General features: G+C 39.1%; 1 protein-coding gene and 1 long non-coding RNA gene across 4 annotated transcripts in view; one reads left to right on the top strand and one right to left on the bottom strand.

Annotated features, from left to right (window-relative positions):
• Positions 1-20855, bottom strand: part of LOC115215571 (ubiquitin carboxyl-terminal hydrolase 46-like) — an 86189-nt gene that overhangs the window by 42346 nt on the left and 22988 nt on the right. For 2 of the 3 annotated variants that reach the window (XM_029784773.2, XM_029784772.2), the window contains exons 1-2: positions 18524-18644; positions 3097-3177 (exon numbers count right to left, since the gene is read on the bottom strand). In XM_029784773.2, coding sequence (XP_029640633.1) covers positions 3097-3177; positions 18524-18559 — 117 coding nt within the window. In that variant the 5' untranslated portion in view covers positions 18560-18644. Of the gene's footprint in view, positions 1-3096; positions 3178-18523; positions 18645-20855 lie in introns of those variants that run through there. The other variant, XM_029784774.2, reaches the window with a different exon arrangement.
• LOC118764814 lies at positions 1835-14026 on the top strand. Its single transcript, XR_005000626.1, has 3 exons — positions 1835-1935; positions 11606-11609; positions 14016-14026. It is a non-coding gene; the product is annotated as an uncharacterized LOC118764814 (long non-coding RNA).

Raw genomic sequence — 20855 nt, forward strand, 5'->3', positions numbered from 1 at the left:
GCTAGTATGGGTCAGACAGTTTGACAGGACCTGACAAGTTGAAGGACTGAGCTATGAGCCAATAAATACTTTGGCAGCGTTTCTACAGCTGGATGCCCTTCCTAATGTGAACCACTTAACAGTATGCGGTGGGTGCTTATTACAAGGCACTAGCACTAATGATGACTACCTCATAACTTGTGATGATGAGGGTCTAAAGTGGACCCTACAACTGAAGGAGAATAGAAGAGAGAGTGGATGATGGTTCTCGGCAGAAAATGGGGAATAGTAAGAGGAGAGAATGGGGGAGTATGGCAGGGAATGTGGGAGAGAGAAGCGGTAGCAACAGGGGTATTCGGTAAGAAGGGTGGGAGGGATAGATTTGAAAGGCAAGTGGAAGTGGTGGGGGGTAGACCGTTAATTACTCTGTACCTAAGAGATGCAACCAAAGATTAAAATAACTTCTATCTATGAATATTAAAGACTTTATGGCTGAATTGAGAAAAATAAATAAATAAAAAATATATAAAGATTCTATGACGAACTTCACTTATTTCAGAAATGAAAAATAAGGAGAATAGAATAGACACCTAACGAGATATTTATCTCATTTGAGGAAAGTATCAATAAAAGACCAACCTAAACATGCAGATGTGAGTGTGTATATACTCCCTCTCAGACAGATCAACATCATCTTCCTTAATGGGTTTCACACAGGAACAGATTGAACAGTTCTTCAGAATGAGCCAGAGGACTGTGCCAAGCTCCAGTGTCTGCTTTGGCAAAATTTCGATGACTGGGTGCCTTTACAGACTGTACTAAGTACTTTTCTCATGGCAATGGCACCAGTGCGGTTGCCAAACAAACATCATCAGTATGTATACAATACATATATCATCATCATCATCATTTAACGTCCACTTTCCATGCTGGCATGGGATAGACGATTTGACAGGGGCTGGCTAGACAGAAGACTGCACTAGGCTTCACTGTCTGTTTTGGCAGGGTTTTTATAGCTGGATGCCCTTCCTAACACCATCCACCTGATACACACACACGTGTATGTGTGATGAACTGGCATAATCATTAGAGAGATAGGGTAAATTGTCTTGCAGTGGTTCATCTGACTCTCTGCAGACCAAGTTCAAATTCTGCCATGGTTCACTTTACTTTTCATGATGTATAATAATACAAGCCCAGGGATGTGGAATGGCAGAACTGTTAGTGTATTAGAAAGGATGTCTAAATTTATCTGTACATTCTGAGATCAAATCCAGCCAAGCCAGTGAAAAGCAGTGTAGTTATGGTAAAGCAGTGTAGTTGTGAAAAAGCAGTGTAGTGGCATATAAAGTCAGCAACTGAAACACCAATGGAAACAAATTCTCTTGATTCAGCCCGAAGAGTGACTGTGACCACAACCACCATCACATGTATGTGTGTGTGTCATCATCATCAATTAATGTCCATTGTCAATGCTGACATGGGTTAGACGGTTTGACCAGGCTGGCACACTGAAGGCTGCACCAGGCTCCAGTCTGATTTGGCATGGTTTCTATGGTTGGATGCCCTTCCTAATGCCAACCACTCCAAAACTGTAATGGGTGCTTTTATGTTCCACCAGCACAGGTGTGTGTGTGTGTGTATAAATGATTTAACCCGCAATCATAATTCTGACAAAATATTCTGTTTTATCTATGAGACACTATGAAACAGAATATACTTTGTCAGACTAACTATTATGGATTAAATAATTTCTATTCATTCTCAGACTTATCTTTGAGTATTCTAAGTGGCTGGGTATAGCTTCTTCTTCAGCTTGTCACCCTCTAGAATCATGATGATGGTGAGGATTTCAGAGGGTGACAAGCTAAAAAAGAAACTGTGCCCAGCCACTTAGAATAGAATACTGAAAGATAAGTCTGAGAGTGAACAGAAATTATTTAATCCATCATCATCGTTTAATGTCTGCTTTCCATGCTGGCATGGGTTGGACAATTTGACTGAGGACTGGAAAGCCAGATGGCTGCACCAGGCTCCAATCTGATCAGGCAGAGTTTCTACAGCTTGATGCTCTTCCTAATGCCAACCACTCTGAGTGTAGTGGTAGCTTTTACGTGCCACCGGCACAAAGGCCAGTCAGATGGTACTGGCAACGGCCATGCTCAAATGGTGTTTTTCACATGCCGCCTGCACAGAAGCCAGTCCAACAACACTGGCAACGACTTCGCTCGAATACTGTTTTTCACATGCCACTGGCAATGATCATGCTCAAATGGTGCTTTTTACATGCCACCAGCACGGGAGTCAGTCAGCCGCCCTGGCAACAATCATGCTTGGATGGTACTCTTAGCGCTCCACTAGCATGGATGTCAGACATGCAGTGCTGTCATTGAATTTGATTTCGATTTCACTTGCCTCAACAAGTCTTTGCCAGCAGAGTTTAATGTCCAATGAAGGAAAGGTACGCATAAGTGGGCTGGTTACACCCCTATACATATGCGTGTGTGTTGCATATGAATGAAGACGGCTGTGTGAAAAAATGTCGTACCCTAGCAATAGAGGGAACCTGTAGAAGATGAAGACCTGGGAGGTGAGGTGGTGAAGCACAACCTTCAAACATTGGGCCTAACAGAGACGATGACAAGTGACTGAGACCTTTAGAGATATGCTGTGCTTGAGAAGACTTGGCAAGCCAAGGGAGACCAAATGAAACATGGTCTATGCCAGTGCAACATAGCCAGCCCATTTAAAAAGTACCCTTCAATCATTGGGGAATAAACTTTGCTTGCGAAGACCTGTTGAGTCAAGTGACGTTATTGTTGTGGCTGATGCCTGTACCATCTGACTGGCACCTGTACTGGTGGCACATAAAAAGCACCATTCAAGCATGCTTGATACCAGTGCCACCCAACTGGTACCCACTGTTAGGAAGGGCATCCAGCTGTAGAAACTTTGCCAGATCAAATGGAGCCTGGTGCAGCCACCTGGCTTGCCAGTCCTCAGACACACCGCATAGAAAGAGGATGTAAAACGACGATGATGATGATCATGACGATGTGTACATATATGTATGTATGTATGTATTTATATATTTAAGAAACTAGTACAAATACTTACATTTACTAATCCAAAATAATGTTCATTCACCGGGAATTGATCTGACCCTATCTCTTTTTCCAGCTGTGAGGCATTGGCACCCTGTAATGAGAAGATCAATCATCAGTAATAATATTGGGGTCTAAATTAATAAGGAACAAAATATAGGGAGACATTTAGCAATAGTTTGTCTAAAAAACAACAACAATGTTACTGTTTCAATGTAGTACCAGATGGACAAAAATTAACATAAATTCTACACGTTATTTACAGTTGATGGATTTTTGTCCTCATCTTGTTTGTTGTTAACACAATGTCTTGGCTGATATACCCCTCCATCCTTCATTGGGTGTCTTGGGGAAATTTCGAACCTGGGTTCTCATTCCTAAGGTATTTTTTGATGTAATTATTATTATTATCATTATTATTCAGGTCACTGCCTGGAATCAAACTCGGAATCTTGGGGTTAGTAGCCTGCGCTCTTAACCACTACGCCATATGCCCATCAAATGTAAATAATGTACATAATTCCTCATCTCTTAAATATAGAACTATAAATTCTACTGTCTTCATAATGGGAATACTGGAATAAGTTTGAAACTTGAAGCATGAAGTAACATCTACTAGAATCATCAAAACTTTTGAGCCACTTTTCCCTGTTCCTACAGGTCAAATGGAATTTCTTGAAACAGATTTTTTGTGGCTGGATATCCTTCCTGTCATTAACCTCCACCTGTTCTCAAGAAAGACTGGAGACGAAGGACACCACTGATTGATGGTAATACTTGTTTACAACAATCACATGATATCAAAGCAAGAAGACAGTAACACACACATGCACGCACGCACACACACACGCACACACACATGCACACACACACACACACATGCATGCACGCACGCACACATGACTGGCTTCTTTCAGTTTCTACCACCAAATTCACTTGCAAAACTTTAGCTGGCCCAGGACTATAATAGAACAAAATGGCCCCAGGTGCCACACAGTGGGATTGAACCTACCACACTGCACATGACCTACAATATTCATAACATCTAATTATAATATTTACTACACCACGTTGAACTACAATATTCACCAGGCTACACTTAACTACAATAATCATCACACTACATCTAAGTACAATATTTGCAAGCCACCATGACTCAACAGTTTATTTATATCTCTTATGATATAAAACTAATTAGTAACTTACTGAACTCGATATCCTAGATTCAGCAGCTTTGTGCAGACATCGTTGACTCAGTTTACTATGAAACAACTACCTCACATTATGATGGAGTCCACCATTAGATGACCATCCATCAATTAAAAAATTTTCATAATAGAAACAGTGACAGAGTGAGGCGAAGCAGTTGATGCAGTCTCCATTGAAGAAATGGTCATTGTTGCGAATTATGGGAAACAGTGATTTCCAGTGTAGAGACAATGCTGGAGGTTTTACGGGTAGGGAAAGTTGATTAAATCTACCCTGATAGGGAGAAAAAAGATGTTAATGAGGACAGGAGTGCATAATTAAATACTGTCCCTGTTCTCATCATCATCATTGTCGTTTAATGTCTGCTTTCCATGCTGGCATGGGTTGAACAGTTTGACTGAGGGATGGCGAGCCAGAAGGCTGCACCAGCTCCAATCTGATCTGGCAACATTTCTACAGCTGGATGCTCTTCCTAATACCAACCACTCCAAGAGTGTAGTGGGTGTTTTTTACGTGCCACCGGCATGAGGGCCAATCAGGCAGTACTGGCAACGACCACGCTCAAATGGTACTTTTTATGTGCCACCTGCACAGGAGTCAGTCAGGTGGCACTGGCAACGATCATGCTCGAATGGTGCTTTTAACTTTCCACTAGCACGGGTGCCAATCAGGTGGTTCTATTTCTGACAAATACCTAACACTGGAAAAGATCAGACATGCTGCAACAAGCTGGTACTTATTTTACAGATCCCTGCAACAAGGATCTGAACTCAGAATTTGAAGTGGTAATCTACCAATTCTGTTGTTCTATAATTTCTTAACGCAAGGATGCAAGCCCCCCACCCCCACCCCATCCATTGGACTCTTTGTATAGGTGAAGAGGGTTAACTTGGACGGTGTTATGGAAGTTTTAATCATCTGATGGACAGAACATGTGTGTGTGTGGGTGTGTGATAAGACGTTTGCTTCCCACCCACACAGTCCAGGCTCAGTCTCACTGCAGGGCAAGTGTCTTCTATTATTGCCCTGGGCCAACCAAAGCCTTGTATAATTATATGTGTTTAAAAACTGTTTGGAAGTGTTATTTGGATAAATCTGGAGGAGAACTTAGGGTCTTGGAATGAAACCTATTTCCCCCATATGTTATATTATTCCTTCATTGCTGATCGCTTTAGCATTCTTTTACTTGTTTCAGTCATTTAACTGTGGCCATGGTGTAGCACTACCTTTAGTTGAGCAAATCTACCCCAGGGCTTATTTTTTGTAAGCCCAGTACCATAAATCCTCGAGTATAATCGGCATTTTTGCCCCAAATTTAAAGGTCAACATCCCTGGTGCATACTATATACAAGGTTAAAAATGAAAAATATTTTCTAAGAAATGTCCGAGTCTATTTGCTGTCTGGCAATGTTTATTCAGATGCATTTTGTGATGTCGGGCGAGAAAATACCTTAAGCTAAGCCTGAAAGCAATGAAGTCATAAGAGAATCATCCATAACTTGCAGTAAGCAACATTTATTAAAATAAAAGTATTCAGAACACTGAATAACATGTAACAAAAACAATTTGCAAACATATTTACATTCCCATATAACAGTTAAGAACATCACCATTATTGTATTATGCATGCGCAGAAGTGTTTGTTTGACTTAAGTTAGAAAAGGGGTGCGTATTATACACAAAGTTTAGCTTTTTCAGAGGTACAGCCCCATAAAAATCCTCTGTGTATTATACTCTAGGGCGGACTATACACAAGGATTTACGGTACTTATTCTGTCGGTTTCTTTTCCGAACTGCTCTTACGGGGACATAAACACACCAACATTGGTTTTTAAGCAATGGTGAGGGGACAAACACAGACATACACACACACACACACATATATACACGACAGGCTTCTTTCAGTTTTTGTCAACCAAATCCACTCACAAGTCATTGGTTGGCATAAGGCTATAGTAAAAGACACTCGTCCAAGACACTGCCATGCAGTGGGACTAAACCCAGAACCATGTGGTTGGGAAGCAAACTTTTTACTACACAATCACTTCTGCACCTATGGTTATATCTTTTTTTGGACCCATATACCCATGATAGATGCACTTATTTCTGAATTGTACATAACTTCACACACATTATTTACCAATGTTGAATTGATAGAAAACATAGAAAGATGTCTTCTACATTGTTAAACAAGATGATCTTTAAATAATCTTGTACTGTTTATCTCTAAATAAAATTTTGTAAAATGTCTTCCACACTGCATAGTTATGTTTATTATAACTCCGTTTTAAAACTTTTCAGATATTAGCTAGAACATTGCAGTGGAAGAAATACTTTTACAATGATATTTGAAAACAAAACCAACGCCTACAGCAAATAATTGTGTTCACAAGCATTGGGCCTGTCGGAAGCAAAGTGGCTGAGTTTCATTTGAGCGTTAGGTCTCACAGAGGCAAGGTAGCCAAGTTCTTTTCAAGTGTTGGGCCTCAGGGAGGCAATAACCAAGACCTTTGACATTATGTCATACTTGAGAAGAAGACCCAAATCGCAGTCATAGCAAATACTGGTGTTACACAAATTGGCACCTGTGCCAGTGGCACGTAAACGCACCCCAGTGTCATGCAAATGGTACCCATGCTGGTGGCATGTAAAAGCACCCATTACACTCTCGGAGTAGTTGGCATTAGGAAGGGCATCCAGCTGTAGAAAACCATGCCAAATCAGACTGGTGTTTGGTTCAGCCTTCTAGCAAGCTAGTCCAGTCAAACCGTTCAACCCATGCCAGCATGGACAGTGGACGTTAAATGATGATGATGATGTTTTAATTTAGAAAATTCAAGGACAATTGAAGGATATTGTTTAATGTAGCTTCAATCTTGATTATGATATATTTGGGGTTTCAAATTCTTGTTTTTTAACCTTAATGATGACAAATCTCTCCTTAGTGAAATTTTCCAGTGAAATGTTTGGTTAGCAAAATTTCACTTTGGAGAGATGTATCATCATAATATGTATTTATATTTTTTTTTCAAATTGCCCAAACCACTTCAACGTAACTAATGTTAAAACCTTTTGATACTGCCTGACACTTCCCCTGGTTTCATAGCGATCTGAATGAAATGTTCCAAACACCCACTTGATAATGATAAAATTATTTCAGTATATGTTTCATTACTTCCAAAATTGATTGAAATAAAAGCAGTGCATTTCAACAGAAATTTGGTAACAAAAGGGCTAACGTAGGAGTGGCTGTGTGGTAAGTAACTTGCTTACCAGCCACATGGTTCCGGGTTCAGTCCCACTGTCTGGCACCTTGGGCGAGTGTCTTCAACTGTAGCCTCAGGCCGACCAAAGCCATGAGAGTGGATTTGGTAGATGAAAACTGAACGAATCCCATCGTATATATGTACATATATATGCGTGTGTGTGTTTGTCCCCCTCCCCCAACATTGCTTGACATGCAACGCTGGTGTGTTTACGTCCCTGTAACTTAGTGGTTCGGCAAAAAGAGACCTAAAGAATAAGTACTAGACTTACAAAGAATAAGTCCTGTGTTAGATTTTCTAATACGGGTGTTGTGGATTTCTGAAAGGCTTAGCAAGGGTGCCTCAAGGCAGAAAAAGTTGGGATACTGTGCCCTAATGACTGCAAAAAGTAAAAGAATAAAAGAATATACAAAAGCACCATCTTCCTTTAATGTCTGCTGTCCATTGTAGATGGGGGTTGAATGGTTTAACAGGATCTGATGATATGGAGGAATGCCTCGTAAACCAATGTTTGCTTCAGCATCCTAACACCAACCACTTCACTGAATGTATTGGGGCATCTTCCATGGCACGTCCACTCTCCATGCTGGCATGGATTAGACAGTTTGATGAGCCAGAGAGCTGCACTAGGTTCCAGTCTGATTTGGCATGGTTTCTATAGCTGGATGCTCTTCCTAATGCTAACCACTCCAGGAGTGCAATGGGTGCTTTTACGTTCCACTGGGATGGGTGCCATTTACAAGGCACCGGCAGTGAACCAAATGATTCATGGGTACCATTTGCATGGCACTAGCAATGACTACGACCAACGACCGCAATTCCTGAGGTGCCAATTTACATGGCACCGGCACCAACCGTGATGATTCACAAGTGCCATTTACATGGTACCATCAATGACCACAACTACAATATATGTGTGTGTGTGTATTTTGATCACGTGAAAAGTATGACACTTGGTTTGAGTGTAAGGATTAGCAGATATTTTCTTGTTTGCAAACATATTTGAAAGTGGATAATTTCTATAATTTCTCAAGTAGCCATATAACTAGCACCTATATTCCACTCAGAGATAATCAATCCTCTACATCACTGCATTTATAATAAACAATGTGCAGCAGAGTTTAACTGACAATAGTCATCTTTTCAAAGAACACGACTAATCAAGTAGAGTCTTGTATCTATGTGAGAAAACATTCCAAACACGAGGGATGATTTTATGTCTTTACTGGAAATAGGTCAGTTGGCCAATATATCAGCACAACATTTTCACTAACTACAACAGGTAGTATGTCTGCCCCCTCTCTCTCTCTCTCTCACTTTATATATATATTCTTTTATTCTTTTACCTGTTTCAGTTATTTGACTGCGGCCATGCTGAAGCACCACCTTTTAGTTGAGCAAATTGACCCCAGTACTTATTCTTTGTAAGCCTAGTACTTATTCTATCGGTTTCTTTTTGCCGAACTGCTAGCTTACGGGGGACGTAAACACCCAAGCATTGCATGTCAAGCGATGTTGGGGGAGGCGGGATAAACACAGACACACAAACACACATATATATATAGGGAGAATTCATAGAAAAACAAAAGATGAAGATGGGTGGTGTAGACAACAAACAGATGTATTAGTTTAATGCTCGGGAAGTGAAAAAGTCTTTAACGTTTCGGGCCTACACTCTTCCACAGAAAGGAACACAGAAAGAAACAGGGAGAGAAAATAAAGAATATGTAGTGGCTAGCAATCTATATACATATATATGACGGGCTTCTTTCAGTTTCCATCTACCAAATCCATCCACAAGCCTTTGGTCAGCCTGAGACTACAGTAAAAGACAATTACCCAAGGTGCCATGCAGTGCGACTGAACCCAGAACCATGTGGTTGGTAAGCAAGCTACTTACCACACAGCCACTCCTGCACCAATATATATATATATATATATATTTATACACACACACACACACACAAATATAAACTAAAGTTTCAGTTACATTGAAGTATATACACTGTACTAAATTAGACTAATAAAATTACATTTTTAAAGTGAAATGAATACACATGTAAACAGTGTTTTGAAAACACACACACAGAGCATTTGAATTTCATAGGTGCAACGTGCCATTGTGCAACAGTTGATAGCAACAGTACATTGACTAGTTGTCTAAAACATAACAAAAGTGGTTTAAGTATAATGAAAGTGTACGCCATAACAAGACAGCAGAATATCTGTGTTAGTTGTGTTCTAGAAATCACAAGTCACTGCTAAGATTTCACTGGAGATAACATTACCAAACAGCTGCAACATTGAGATAGATAAGACGATACAACAACAATGAAAGCATTGGCTTAAGCAACTTAGTACTAGCAAAAGAACATGAGATGTCTAGAGCCCCTCCCACTCACTCCACCACCCTACTTAACTAGACAAAAATGTTTAACCCTAATATTAAATGTAAAAGTTAAGAAATGGAGGGACTAGGAAATATTCCTCCACCTAACAGGCACAGGATAAGAAGCTCACTTGGCAATCACATGGTTTGGGGTTCAGTCCCACTGCATGGCACTTTGGGCAAATGTCTTCCACTATAGCCCCGGGACAACCATTGCATTGTGGAAGCCTGTTGTGTGTGTGTTTCTGTCCATGTTTGTCCCTGCCACCATTTGACAACTACTGTTGGTTTGTTTATGTCCCTGTAACTTAGCGATTTGGAGTAAGTATCAGACTTTTATGGAATAAGTGTTGTGCATGGGGCTGTGATGTTTGTCTGACTAAAACATTTCAGGGCAGTGCCATAGTATGGCTGCAGTCCAATGACTGAAACAGGTAAAAGATTCCCCTCTAGGAAGAGTTTTCACCCACTGGGGGCAGGGGGCAATTTGCTGATTCTGAAATTCTTTTCTTTTTGTTTCAGTCATTTGACTGTGGCCATGCTGGAGCACCGCCTTAAAGAGTGTTAGTCAAAGAAATTGACCCCAGGACTTATTCTTTGTAAGCCTAGTACTTATCCAATCAGTCTCTTTTGCCGAACCACTAAGTTATGGGGACGTCAACACACCACCATTGGTTGTCAAGCGATGGCAGGGGGACAAAAAGACACACACACAAACATATATATATATATATACATACATATATATCCAAGATTTGTAGGTACATGGTACTTCGTTATGCAAACACAACATACTATAAAGTACACTAAATGTTTTCATAAGTCAGTACCACATTCCAATAACTTAACACCACTGTATGTGGTGGCTACATAAGCAATGTGTTCGGAGGCTATAGTGGGTTCGATGAGAGCTGAAGAAGGGGCAACAACCCCACTGAAATATGGCTTGTACACTCATTACCCACTTTTGTCTTTGATCACATTGTCTGTTTAGATTTGACATCTCGAATACGAAACAACAAAAAATCAGAGCTGGCAATAATTTCTATAGAATATCTGTAGAAATAACCTTAACAAATAACGCATATATATATATATATATATATATATATATATAATATATATATATATATATATATATATATATATATATATATATATATATATATATATATTACGATGGGCTTCTTCCAGTTTCCGTCTACCAAATCTACTCACAAGGCTTTGGTCAGTCCAAGGTGCCATGCATTGGGACTGAACCTGGAACCAGGTGGTTGGGAAGCAAGCTTCTTACGACACACAACCATGCCTATATGTATTTTTTTTTTTTTTAACCATAATAATTTTTTTTAAATCTAAACGACATTCTGTGAAAAATATGCTAATTTTTTTCTATCACTTTGGTTTTAATGATGTGTATTGTATATTTCTGCAGTTTCTGTACTGCTAATGAAGTGATTTAATTTAGAAGATTGAGGTCTGGTTCCAGTATCTACTCATCATTAGTTTATAAATAAGTGAAATAACATGGTGGGCTATCATTACTGTTATTTGAATTTAGGGTAATGGTGTTTAAAAAGTACTTTTTTCTTTGTTGGTTGTTTTATAAGCAAAAAAAAACAAACAAAACACATACAGGAGTAAATTAACTTCAAAAGAGTTGTCAGCGTTGTGGGTAAATGGAAAGGAAAATATCGGGAACTCCTGCTTGAGATAATTTACAAAATATATATCACTCATATTAATACAGTAGCAAAGACCAATAAAGTATTCTAGCAGGGTCATACATCACATAAACTGAAGTGATGAGGTGCCACCTGGTTTAATAGCACCATTGTTGAATCTTTGACTTGACTGGCTTCCGTGCCGGTGGCACGTAAGAAGCACCAGCCGATTGTGGCTGTTGCCAGCCTCCACTGGCCCTTGTGCTGGCGGCACATAAAAATCACCCACTACACTTACGGAGTGGTTGGCATTAGGAAGGGTATCCAGCTGTAGAAACACTGCTAGATCAGACTGGAGCCTGGTGCAGCCTCCTGGCTTCCCAGACCCTGGTCAAACCGTCCAACCCATGCTAGCATGGAAAACTGACGTTAAACAATGATGATGATTAACCCACAACATATCCTTCCAATACTTCCTCTCCCTACCTTTGTCTACTCTCACTACTTTCCACCTCCTCAATCTCCCATACTTTTTGTTACAATCTTGAGAACTTATCCACCCACTCACCTCCAATCCCCAGTCTATTTTATCATATATACCTCCCTGTAACTTGAGTGTATGTCCTGTCACACCTTCACTTTCTCCTCCCTCTAGCCACCTGAGGTAGTTGTGTTTTTCCTGCACTGCAAGACACCAATTTCTATCCCTCAGGTGCAGGGTCTTGTCTTTGGCCTCACTGCTGCTGGTACACTCAGTAATGTAAGTGGATATTAGAAAGGGTATTCTGCTGTAGAAACTACGCCAAAGCATACAATGGTCTCCTCCTGGCTAACCAGCTCCTGTTGAACCATCCAGCCCATGCCAGCAAGGACAAAGTTAAAGGATGATGATAATAACTGGCCCTAGGATGTCCCTTTAATGGAGTCTATGCAGCACTGGCACAGGTGCTTTTCATGACATCAGCACACGTGAAAGGTGTAGAAGCATATGAATATGTGGAAAACCGTGGTTTTACTTAGCTTGACACATCTCATCAAGTACAGTAAAAATATACATACATATAAATATATAAATATATAAGTCACAGTGTGGCTGAATGATTAAAAATTTGTCAACAAAAGTTTCATCTTAATGCTTTGCATCTTGAGTAAAAGTTATTTTCTATAGCCTCAGGTCAATCCATACCTTGTGAATGAAAATGGGCAAATAGAAATTGTACAGAAACTTATTGGGTGGACTTGGGACTTTTCCTGTAATTAAAAAAAAAAAAGTAGTCTTGTCACACACTGCACTATTATGCAACTGAAACAGTGACAGACCTAAACCAAAACATAAATAATTTTTATAAAACATATAACTAGATCTGTTATGTTTGGAGTTATACTCTTTATTATTATTTTTATTATACATATATATATATATATATATATATATATATATATAGGCACAGGCATAGCTGTTTCATTGAGAAGCTTGTTGCAAATCATGTGGTTTTGGTTTCAGTGCTACTGCATGGCACTTTGGACAAATGTCTTCCACTAAAGCCCTGCGAATGACCAAGACCTTATGAGTGTATTTTGGTAGATGGAAACTGAAAGAAGCCCATTGTGTGTGTGTGTGTATGTATTATCAGCATCATCATGCTCATTTAATATTGGGTGTTTTGATAGGATCCAGCAAGCTGCAAGGCCACATCAGGCTCTACTGTCAGCTTTGGCACAATTTCTACAGCTGGATACCCTTTCTAATGCCATCCACTTTACAGTGTGTACTGGATGTTTTTTCATATATACATGTGTGTGTGTGTGTGTGTATGTGCAGAGTGGTTGGTGTTAGAAAGGGCATTCAGCCATTAAAACCCTGCCAAAACAGAGTAGCATAGGGTAGTTATTCTACCCGACCAGCTCCTGTGAATCGTCCTAACCATGCATGCACAGAAGATGGACATTAGACAATGAGATGATATATATGTAATATTACGTATATATATATATATACTTTATTTAAAGGCAGCAGAAATTCAACAAAACCTGTTACTCAGAGTTTCACGTTCCCGTCCGTATATATATATATACTCTATATACAAATACATATGTATGTAAATGTGTGTGCACATGTGTGTTTGTGTGTCCCTTTGCCCAGACTTGTAGCAAGGCAGGGAACTTTCTAGGTGCAATCCCATAGTCATTCATGACCGTAGGGGCTCTTCACCCTTTTACCCTATAAATATATATTTGTTTCATGTTTCTCTTTTCATGCTATGATGGGTTGGAGGAATGTGCACTGAAGCATTGTTTTTAGCACCAGATGCTCTTCTGGTTGCTGTTTTTCAAGGAAGGGATTTTATTTTATATCACTTGTCTTTGAAAGCACAGAGCTAGGGGAGAATTTGTTGGCAAGAAGCAGTAAAATATTTTGGTTTTGCTCAAAGTTTTCCCTGCAAAGAAGTGAAACGTAAACATTCACAAGCATACGTGTATGGTACACTTTCTGTCTACCAATTCCATTAACAAAGCAATAAGTTCATCCAAGATGTTGTGCAGCCAATGAGAAAGAACTTGAGATCATGTGCTTGTTTATTTTCTTTTAGCATGGTTTCTCCAGTTGGATCCCTTAAAACCAACCATTTCACTGGGTGAACTGAGTGTATTTCATCCTGGCACCCACTAGTACTGATGAAGTTGTCAGGTCTTCCAGTTCTGTATTTTAGAGATGAGGAATTATGAACATTATTTACATTTGACACACATGTGTCCTCATCTTGTTTGTTGTTAACACAACGCTTTGGCTTATATACCCTCCAGCCTTCATCAGGTGTCTTGGGGAAATTTCAAACCAGGGTTCTCATTCCTAAGGTATTCTTTTATGTTATTATTCAGGTCACTGCCTGGAATCAGAACCTTGGGGTTAGTAGTCCGTGCTCTAAACCACTATGCCCACAGGCATATGGCATAGTGGTTAAGAGCACGCGCTACTAATCCCAGGATTCCGAGTTCCATTCCAGGCAGTGAACAATGATAACATCGAAAAATACTTTAGGAATGAGAACCCAGGTTTGAAATTTCCCCAAGACACCAGATGAAGGCTGGAGGGTATATCATCCGAAATGTGTTAATAACAAACGAGGTGAGGACAAATATCCATCAAATGTAAATAAGATTAAAGTGTTCTCTCAATCCTATAATGTCTCAACTCATTCACTAACTTACTCTACAGAGTGTCCTGGGTGCATTTTATTGTGACACCAGTGAGACTGTCCTGTGTATGTATGTCTGAGTTTATGTTTATACCAATTCAAAAACTGGGTTTGTAGTTTATGTTGTATCCCTTTATGAACAGTAACGCAACAGTTCCAAAATTGAGAATGATAAAATAGAACTGACATAAGTGTTGGAACTGGTATGACTGCCCAAAACCGTTGGCGGTGAACTAACTTGGCAGCAGTGGAAGAGAAGAACACAAGACAACCTCACTTGGATATATAGGAAATACATGACCCGCATCACACACTTTGGTCGATGAGAACAGGTCATCAACTGATGACCAACTAAAGAAATGTGAGCAACAATCTAACCAAACATACAGTCTGAAGTCTGTAATATGAAAGGAAGACTGCTGTAGATGAAAGACTGAATCAAAGAAGAGAGTAGAAAGATTCCAGGCAATGGAAGTCCTAAGCAGGCTGAACTTTGAAGAAGAAAATCTATGTTGTTGGTATTCATTCATGCTTGATATTTCAAGATATTTCTGTCCCTGGTATTCGATAACAGTCTCATTATCTAGGGTGTTGACAGCAACAGTAGATTTGATGTATCTGGTAACACTTCAGATAAACATATACAAATTTGCCCAACTGAAGCATAACGAGAGAGGTTAGTGATTTGGAAGAAGTTTAGACCCAGCTTTTTATTTTATATTTTCCTTCTTTCTGAAGAGGATAGGAAAAACTGCGACAAACAGTTGTTAAAAGAACCACCTTTGTAGTTAACAATCACTATTGTGATGGCCTTCTCGCCAGACAGACCCAGCTAAAGTAAACGTTTCAAATACTACACACAGCAAGTCTGTACACGACAGAATAACCCACTCCCAACCAAACAGAAAATGGCCGAGTAGTGGTCGTAGATAACCTGATACTAGTTACCTAGCAACTTGAAGTTGTTAATGATTAAAGATGATAAAAGCTGGAGTTCTCTCTGATCTTTGGTTGGATGTTCTCCACTAGAGGGCACTGGTTAGTATTCACGTTAGGAAGCATACATGTGAACACTACTGGATCACCTACAAGTCGTGGACAAACAGGAACTAAAAGCTTAAGGGATTGGACAAGTCTATTCTATTTTAATGGGACCGATAGCTGCTTGAGTAAGTTGTATGGGGGAGATTCGTAGCAGTTGGTGTTTTATTTGTAAGTGATGTGTTCTATAAAGTTGTAAAGCAGTAAACGAAAATTAAGATCACTAAACATTAAGATACATATCACTTGAACTGTTACAGATTAACGTAGATGACTTTAGGGGGTAATGTCACGAACAAAAACAGGTTGAAAAACACCGGATTAGGATGAACATTATATTTTAAAATATCTATTTCTAGCCAACTTTACAGGTAGTTTCCAACACAAAATGCGTACGCTACAACACATCACCTTCCAACCGCCTCCCCTCTCTCTCTCTCATATATATATATATATATATATATATATATATATAGCAGTTCGTCTGAGATGAAGAATGATCCTAGTTAAACAACAATTTAATCAATCCATTACCATCGTAAATAGACTGAGAAGAGAAAGTTTTCCAGACAATTTAGTGAACAAATGATAGGAGATAAAATGAATTGACTATAGTTTAACAAAATGTTCAGTGGAGAAATATAGAAAGAAACGTAGAGAAGATATCGATTATATAGCTGACAAAAACAGCAAGCTGAATAGTATTTTTCGTACGGAATCATAACAGCAAAGGCAATTAACAGCCGGTTAACTAGAGATACATGTAGACTGTCTCTAGAGACAGCTATTTCATAGGAAACATTAAAAATTTACCTCTAATCAAATGAAAACAATAACAAAAAGCAGTTAAAATTAAAAAATAAACAAGACTAAATAATAAATCAGCCGTTAATTGTGTCAGTTAAAGTGGTTATTGTTGAAATTTGTAAAGCGATCGAGTTGCTTTTTAAACAGCTTCATTACATATTTGAATTTGTAAATAGTTACATTTGATCAGAATGAAAATCTATGATGTGACGACGACCAGACATGAAGTGGTGTTGAGAGTTGTTTTTGATATATACAAAACGCATTTTAATGTACAACACATTGATGTCGCGCTTTAACTTCGATATAATTCAGAAATACATAAGCAAGGAGAAAACAATTGACGGACTTTTTTTCTCTCTTTTTTTTTTTTTTTTTAATAACAAGTGGATTGTCGGTCGTACGTTCGACTCGGTAAAAAGACTAGGTGACTATGTGCGCGCGTGTGTGAGTATAAACACACACACGTACGTACAATTTATATATATATATATATATTATATATATATATAATATATATATATATATATATATATATATATATGACTAGAGCTGAACAAGATATATATATATGATTAGAGCTGAACAAGTTGTTTTGAAAATAAAGTAAAAAGGAGTGGAAGGTGGTGGCGAGTGGTTGGTCATTATTAATATACATATTTATATCACGAACTGGTCAACAACAGCGTAGAGATGTATTTGAAGAAAAGTCCTAACCTAGTTGTCTTAACAGAGAGGGAAAGAGAGGGGCGGCGGGGGACGGTTTTATATAATCAAGTGGGGGATTAAAATACATAGTGACAAGCAGGTAGAAATGTGGAGGTAAGCAGCAAAAATGTCATAGGTGTGTGTTGAAGAGTGTAACAGTAGCACTAAGCAAATGTATTGGTGCGTGTATACATTCATATCAACCATTGTCAAATTGCATTATTGTCAAGAGAGAATATAGATCACAAGATGACCATTAACGACGTTGTTTCTGGTGAGCATTCGTCATTATTGTTATTATTAATCAAAATCACCAGGGTGGGGGCGGAAAATATTTTCGCAGATAGACATATATATATATATATATATATATTTATGACAATAAAACAAACCGTCGGAATGGAAAGAAGAAAACAAAAGGTTGTTAATGTATAAACATTAGTGTCCAATTAACTCGAAAATGGATGCAACAGTGGCGAGTGGGAGGTGGGAGTGGGGGGTAGAAGAAGCCGGACTGGAAACGACAAGACGTTAATAGCAAGATCACTAAATCGGGAAATAAACAAACTGGGGGAATGAATGTGTCTGTGTGTGTGTGTGTGTGTGAAAGATAGTGTGTGTATGTGTGTTTGTGTACGTATATGCATGCATATTTGCGTGTGCATAAGGTAGAGGAGATCTAGCAATGCCTACTAAAATGGGCGGGATTAACAGGACCAAACAGAGATTATGTCAACAACAGCTATAACACACACTTTACAGTGGATGTAGATATTAGAAGAGAGTCGAGGAGAAAATAAGATGGGAAAATAACGACAGAAACAGTTGCGTGTATACATCTGTGGCATCGATGCAAACATCTGTATTCATACATTCATATATACATACATATATATATATATGCACACATACACACACACACATGAACTCAAGATGATTATTAAAATCTCGATCTCTCACAAGATTCTTTGAGAAACGTGAGGAGATAAAACGAAAAGGAAAAGAAGAAAACGTCAATATTGTCTTCCGACAACGTCAGTCGGTGGTGCCAATGAGAAAAGACAGAGTGTATATTCAGAGACAGACCTATACACACACACACATAAAGATATATGTATGCATGAATGTATAGACATGTAAAGAGAGATAGATAACTTACAGTATTCCAGAGACAGCTGAGAAACGGAACGGACATAACGTGGAGAGAAGTAGGGAAAAGGTAGTAGCGGTGAGAGAAGAGATTGTCGAGGTAGTGGCGGTAGTGGTTGTAGGAGGAAGAGGAGGAGAGAAGAAGTAGAGTTGCGTACACGAGAGAAAAGACCACTTGGACATAGAGAGGGGGGAAGGGGAGAGAGTTCGACTGGTAGAACTAGCATACTGTCAGTGTGTCACACTGTGTATGCATATGTGTGCTTGCATATAACATATATGTGGACAGATAAATGATAGATGTGTACACACACATATATACACATGCATATGAGTGTGTGTGTACACATATATGTTTATGTATATGTGCCACACTAGTATGTGTGTATATATATACACACACACACGTTACGGTGTATATATATATATATATATATATATATATATAATATATATGTCAGACTGTAGTGTAATAAATATAGTTCAAAATGCAATTAAATTTATGCCGTGTGTCTGTGTGTCTGTGACTATTTATAAGGGTTGGATACTGACAGACGATTACGTGTTTGTGTGTATATTAACGTGCGTGCAATATCTTTACGCTGAGATGACCGTAACGGAGGTGATACACACCTGGTGAAAGGAGTGCATGATTCACGTTCGAATCCTGGTCGTAGCTACTTTACACTTACCCCATGGATACACTGGAGAAATCAATAGCACTTGTCTTTCGTTAATGTAAACCTATGATCATGAAATGTTATGCAGTTAATTATGTATAAAGTTCACATAAGCATATATACTTACGTGTGCGCGAGTATATGTATATACATATATATATATGTGAATGTGTATAATATATATATATACACACACACACATTATACAATGCATATATATACATTTTATATATATATGATATGTAATATATATGTGTGTGTGTGTGTGTAAATACATCTATATATAATATATATTTACGCGCGCGCGCACAGATACACATTCACAAACACACACATATATATAAACGTATATATCCTCATCGTCATCAATTGTACATGTGGCCTTCTCTGCTGGCATGGGTTGGGCAGTTTGTCACGGCCTGAGTCACCCCTTATTGTGAGCTGTTGTTTCTCTAGACTGGTACTCCTACATGGCTTTTGATTTGGTTTCTACAGCTAGATACCCTTCCTATCGCCGGCCAATAAGCAGAGAGGTTGGATAAAGAAACTTCAGAACCTTACATGCTCTACACTCCATTGCCGACCATTTAATAACAGTATTAAATGTACTGAGCACATGTTGTGGGTGCCAGCATTAGAGAGGTTGTCCTCACTCACCTCTTGAAGGAGAGCAATCTGTCTCTTTACCATTGTAGCACCACTTCGGGGGGGGGGGCGACTTGCACACAGGATAACATAGAAAGTATTCAGTGAGTTAAAGACATGCAGACCAAGGGGGAGACAAAGATTGTGTGGGGAGAGCAATACTAGCAGAAAGTGGGGGTGGAGCAGCTGTGTAAGTGCTGAGAGTACTCAATAACCTGGGGCATGTGCATTTGCTGCTTGAGTGACCAGACATATTAGAAGAAAGAGAGTGAAAGAGAGCAATGATATCAGAAAGACTATGGAAGTTGGGCGAAAGGAGCAGTAATATGATGTAGGTGACAAGATAATTTGTGGTGGGGTTGGGTAGGGAATGACATTAACTGAGAGGCCAAAGGTATGGATGGGTGGTAATAGAAATGACCCTAGAGAGTGATGGCTGGTAAATCAGAAGGGCAAAAGAAGCCAAACAGATGCACTAGAATGAAGGAATTACAGAACTTAGAGAATGGTTTAATGAAGTCTTTGATATACAGGACTAGGGAAAATGAAAAGGTGGACCAATGCTGTTTCTTATACACAGGCCCAGTGAAAGGAGAGGGTGAACCAATGCAGTCTCCAATATTTAGGCCTAGTAAAGGGTGAAGGAGTCAGAGTGATGAGGATGATGCAGTCAGTACTGGTGGTAGGAAGATGAGAGGTAGGAAATAGAGTGTTATGTGGAGAAAGAGAGAAATTGGTTTAAAAGAGGAGCAGGGGTGAGCAATAGAGTGATGTGAGTAGAGGGAAACAGCAAGATGTACAATGTACACTTGGTGGAGCACAAATTCTCTCAATTTCTAAACACTATTTTTGTGTTTGCTTTCTGCAATACTACAAATTGCAAAACAATACAGTCCTTTGTCCTCTCCTCCACAAATGGCAGCATCTTCAGATCAGCCTTAACTGCTTCATCCCAAGTTGTCCTTGGTCTCAGCCTTCCACAAGTTCCATTGAATTCCTGGCACCTCTTCATGCAAC

Source organism: Octopus sinensis, linkage group LG9 (assembly GCF_006345805.1).
Source record: "Octopus sinensis linkage group LG9, ASM634580v1, whole genome shotgun sequence".
Classification (NCBI taxonomy): Eukaryota; Metazoa; Mollusca; class Cephalopoda; order Octopoda; family Octopodidae; genus Octopus; species Octopus sinensis.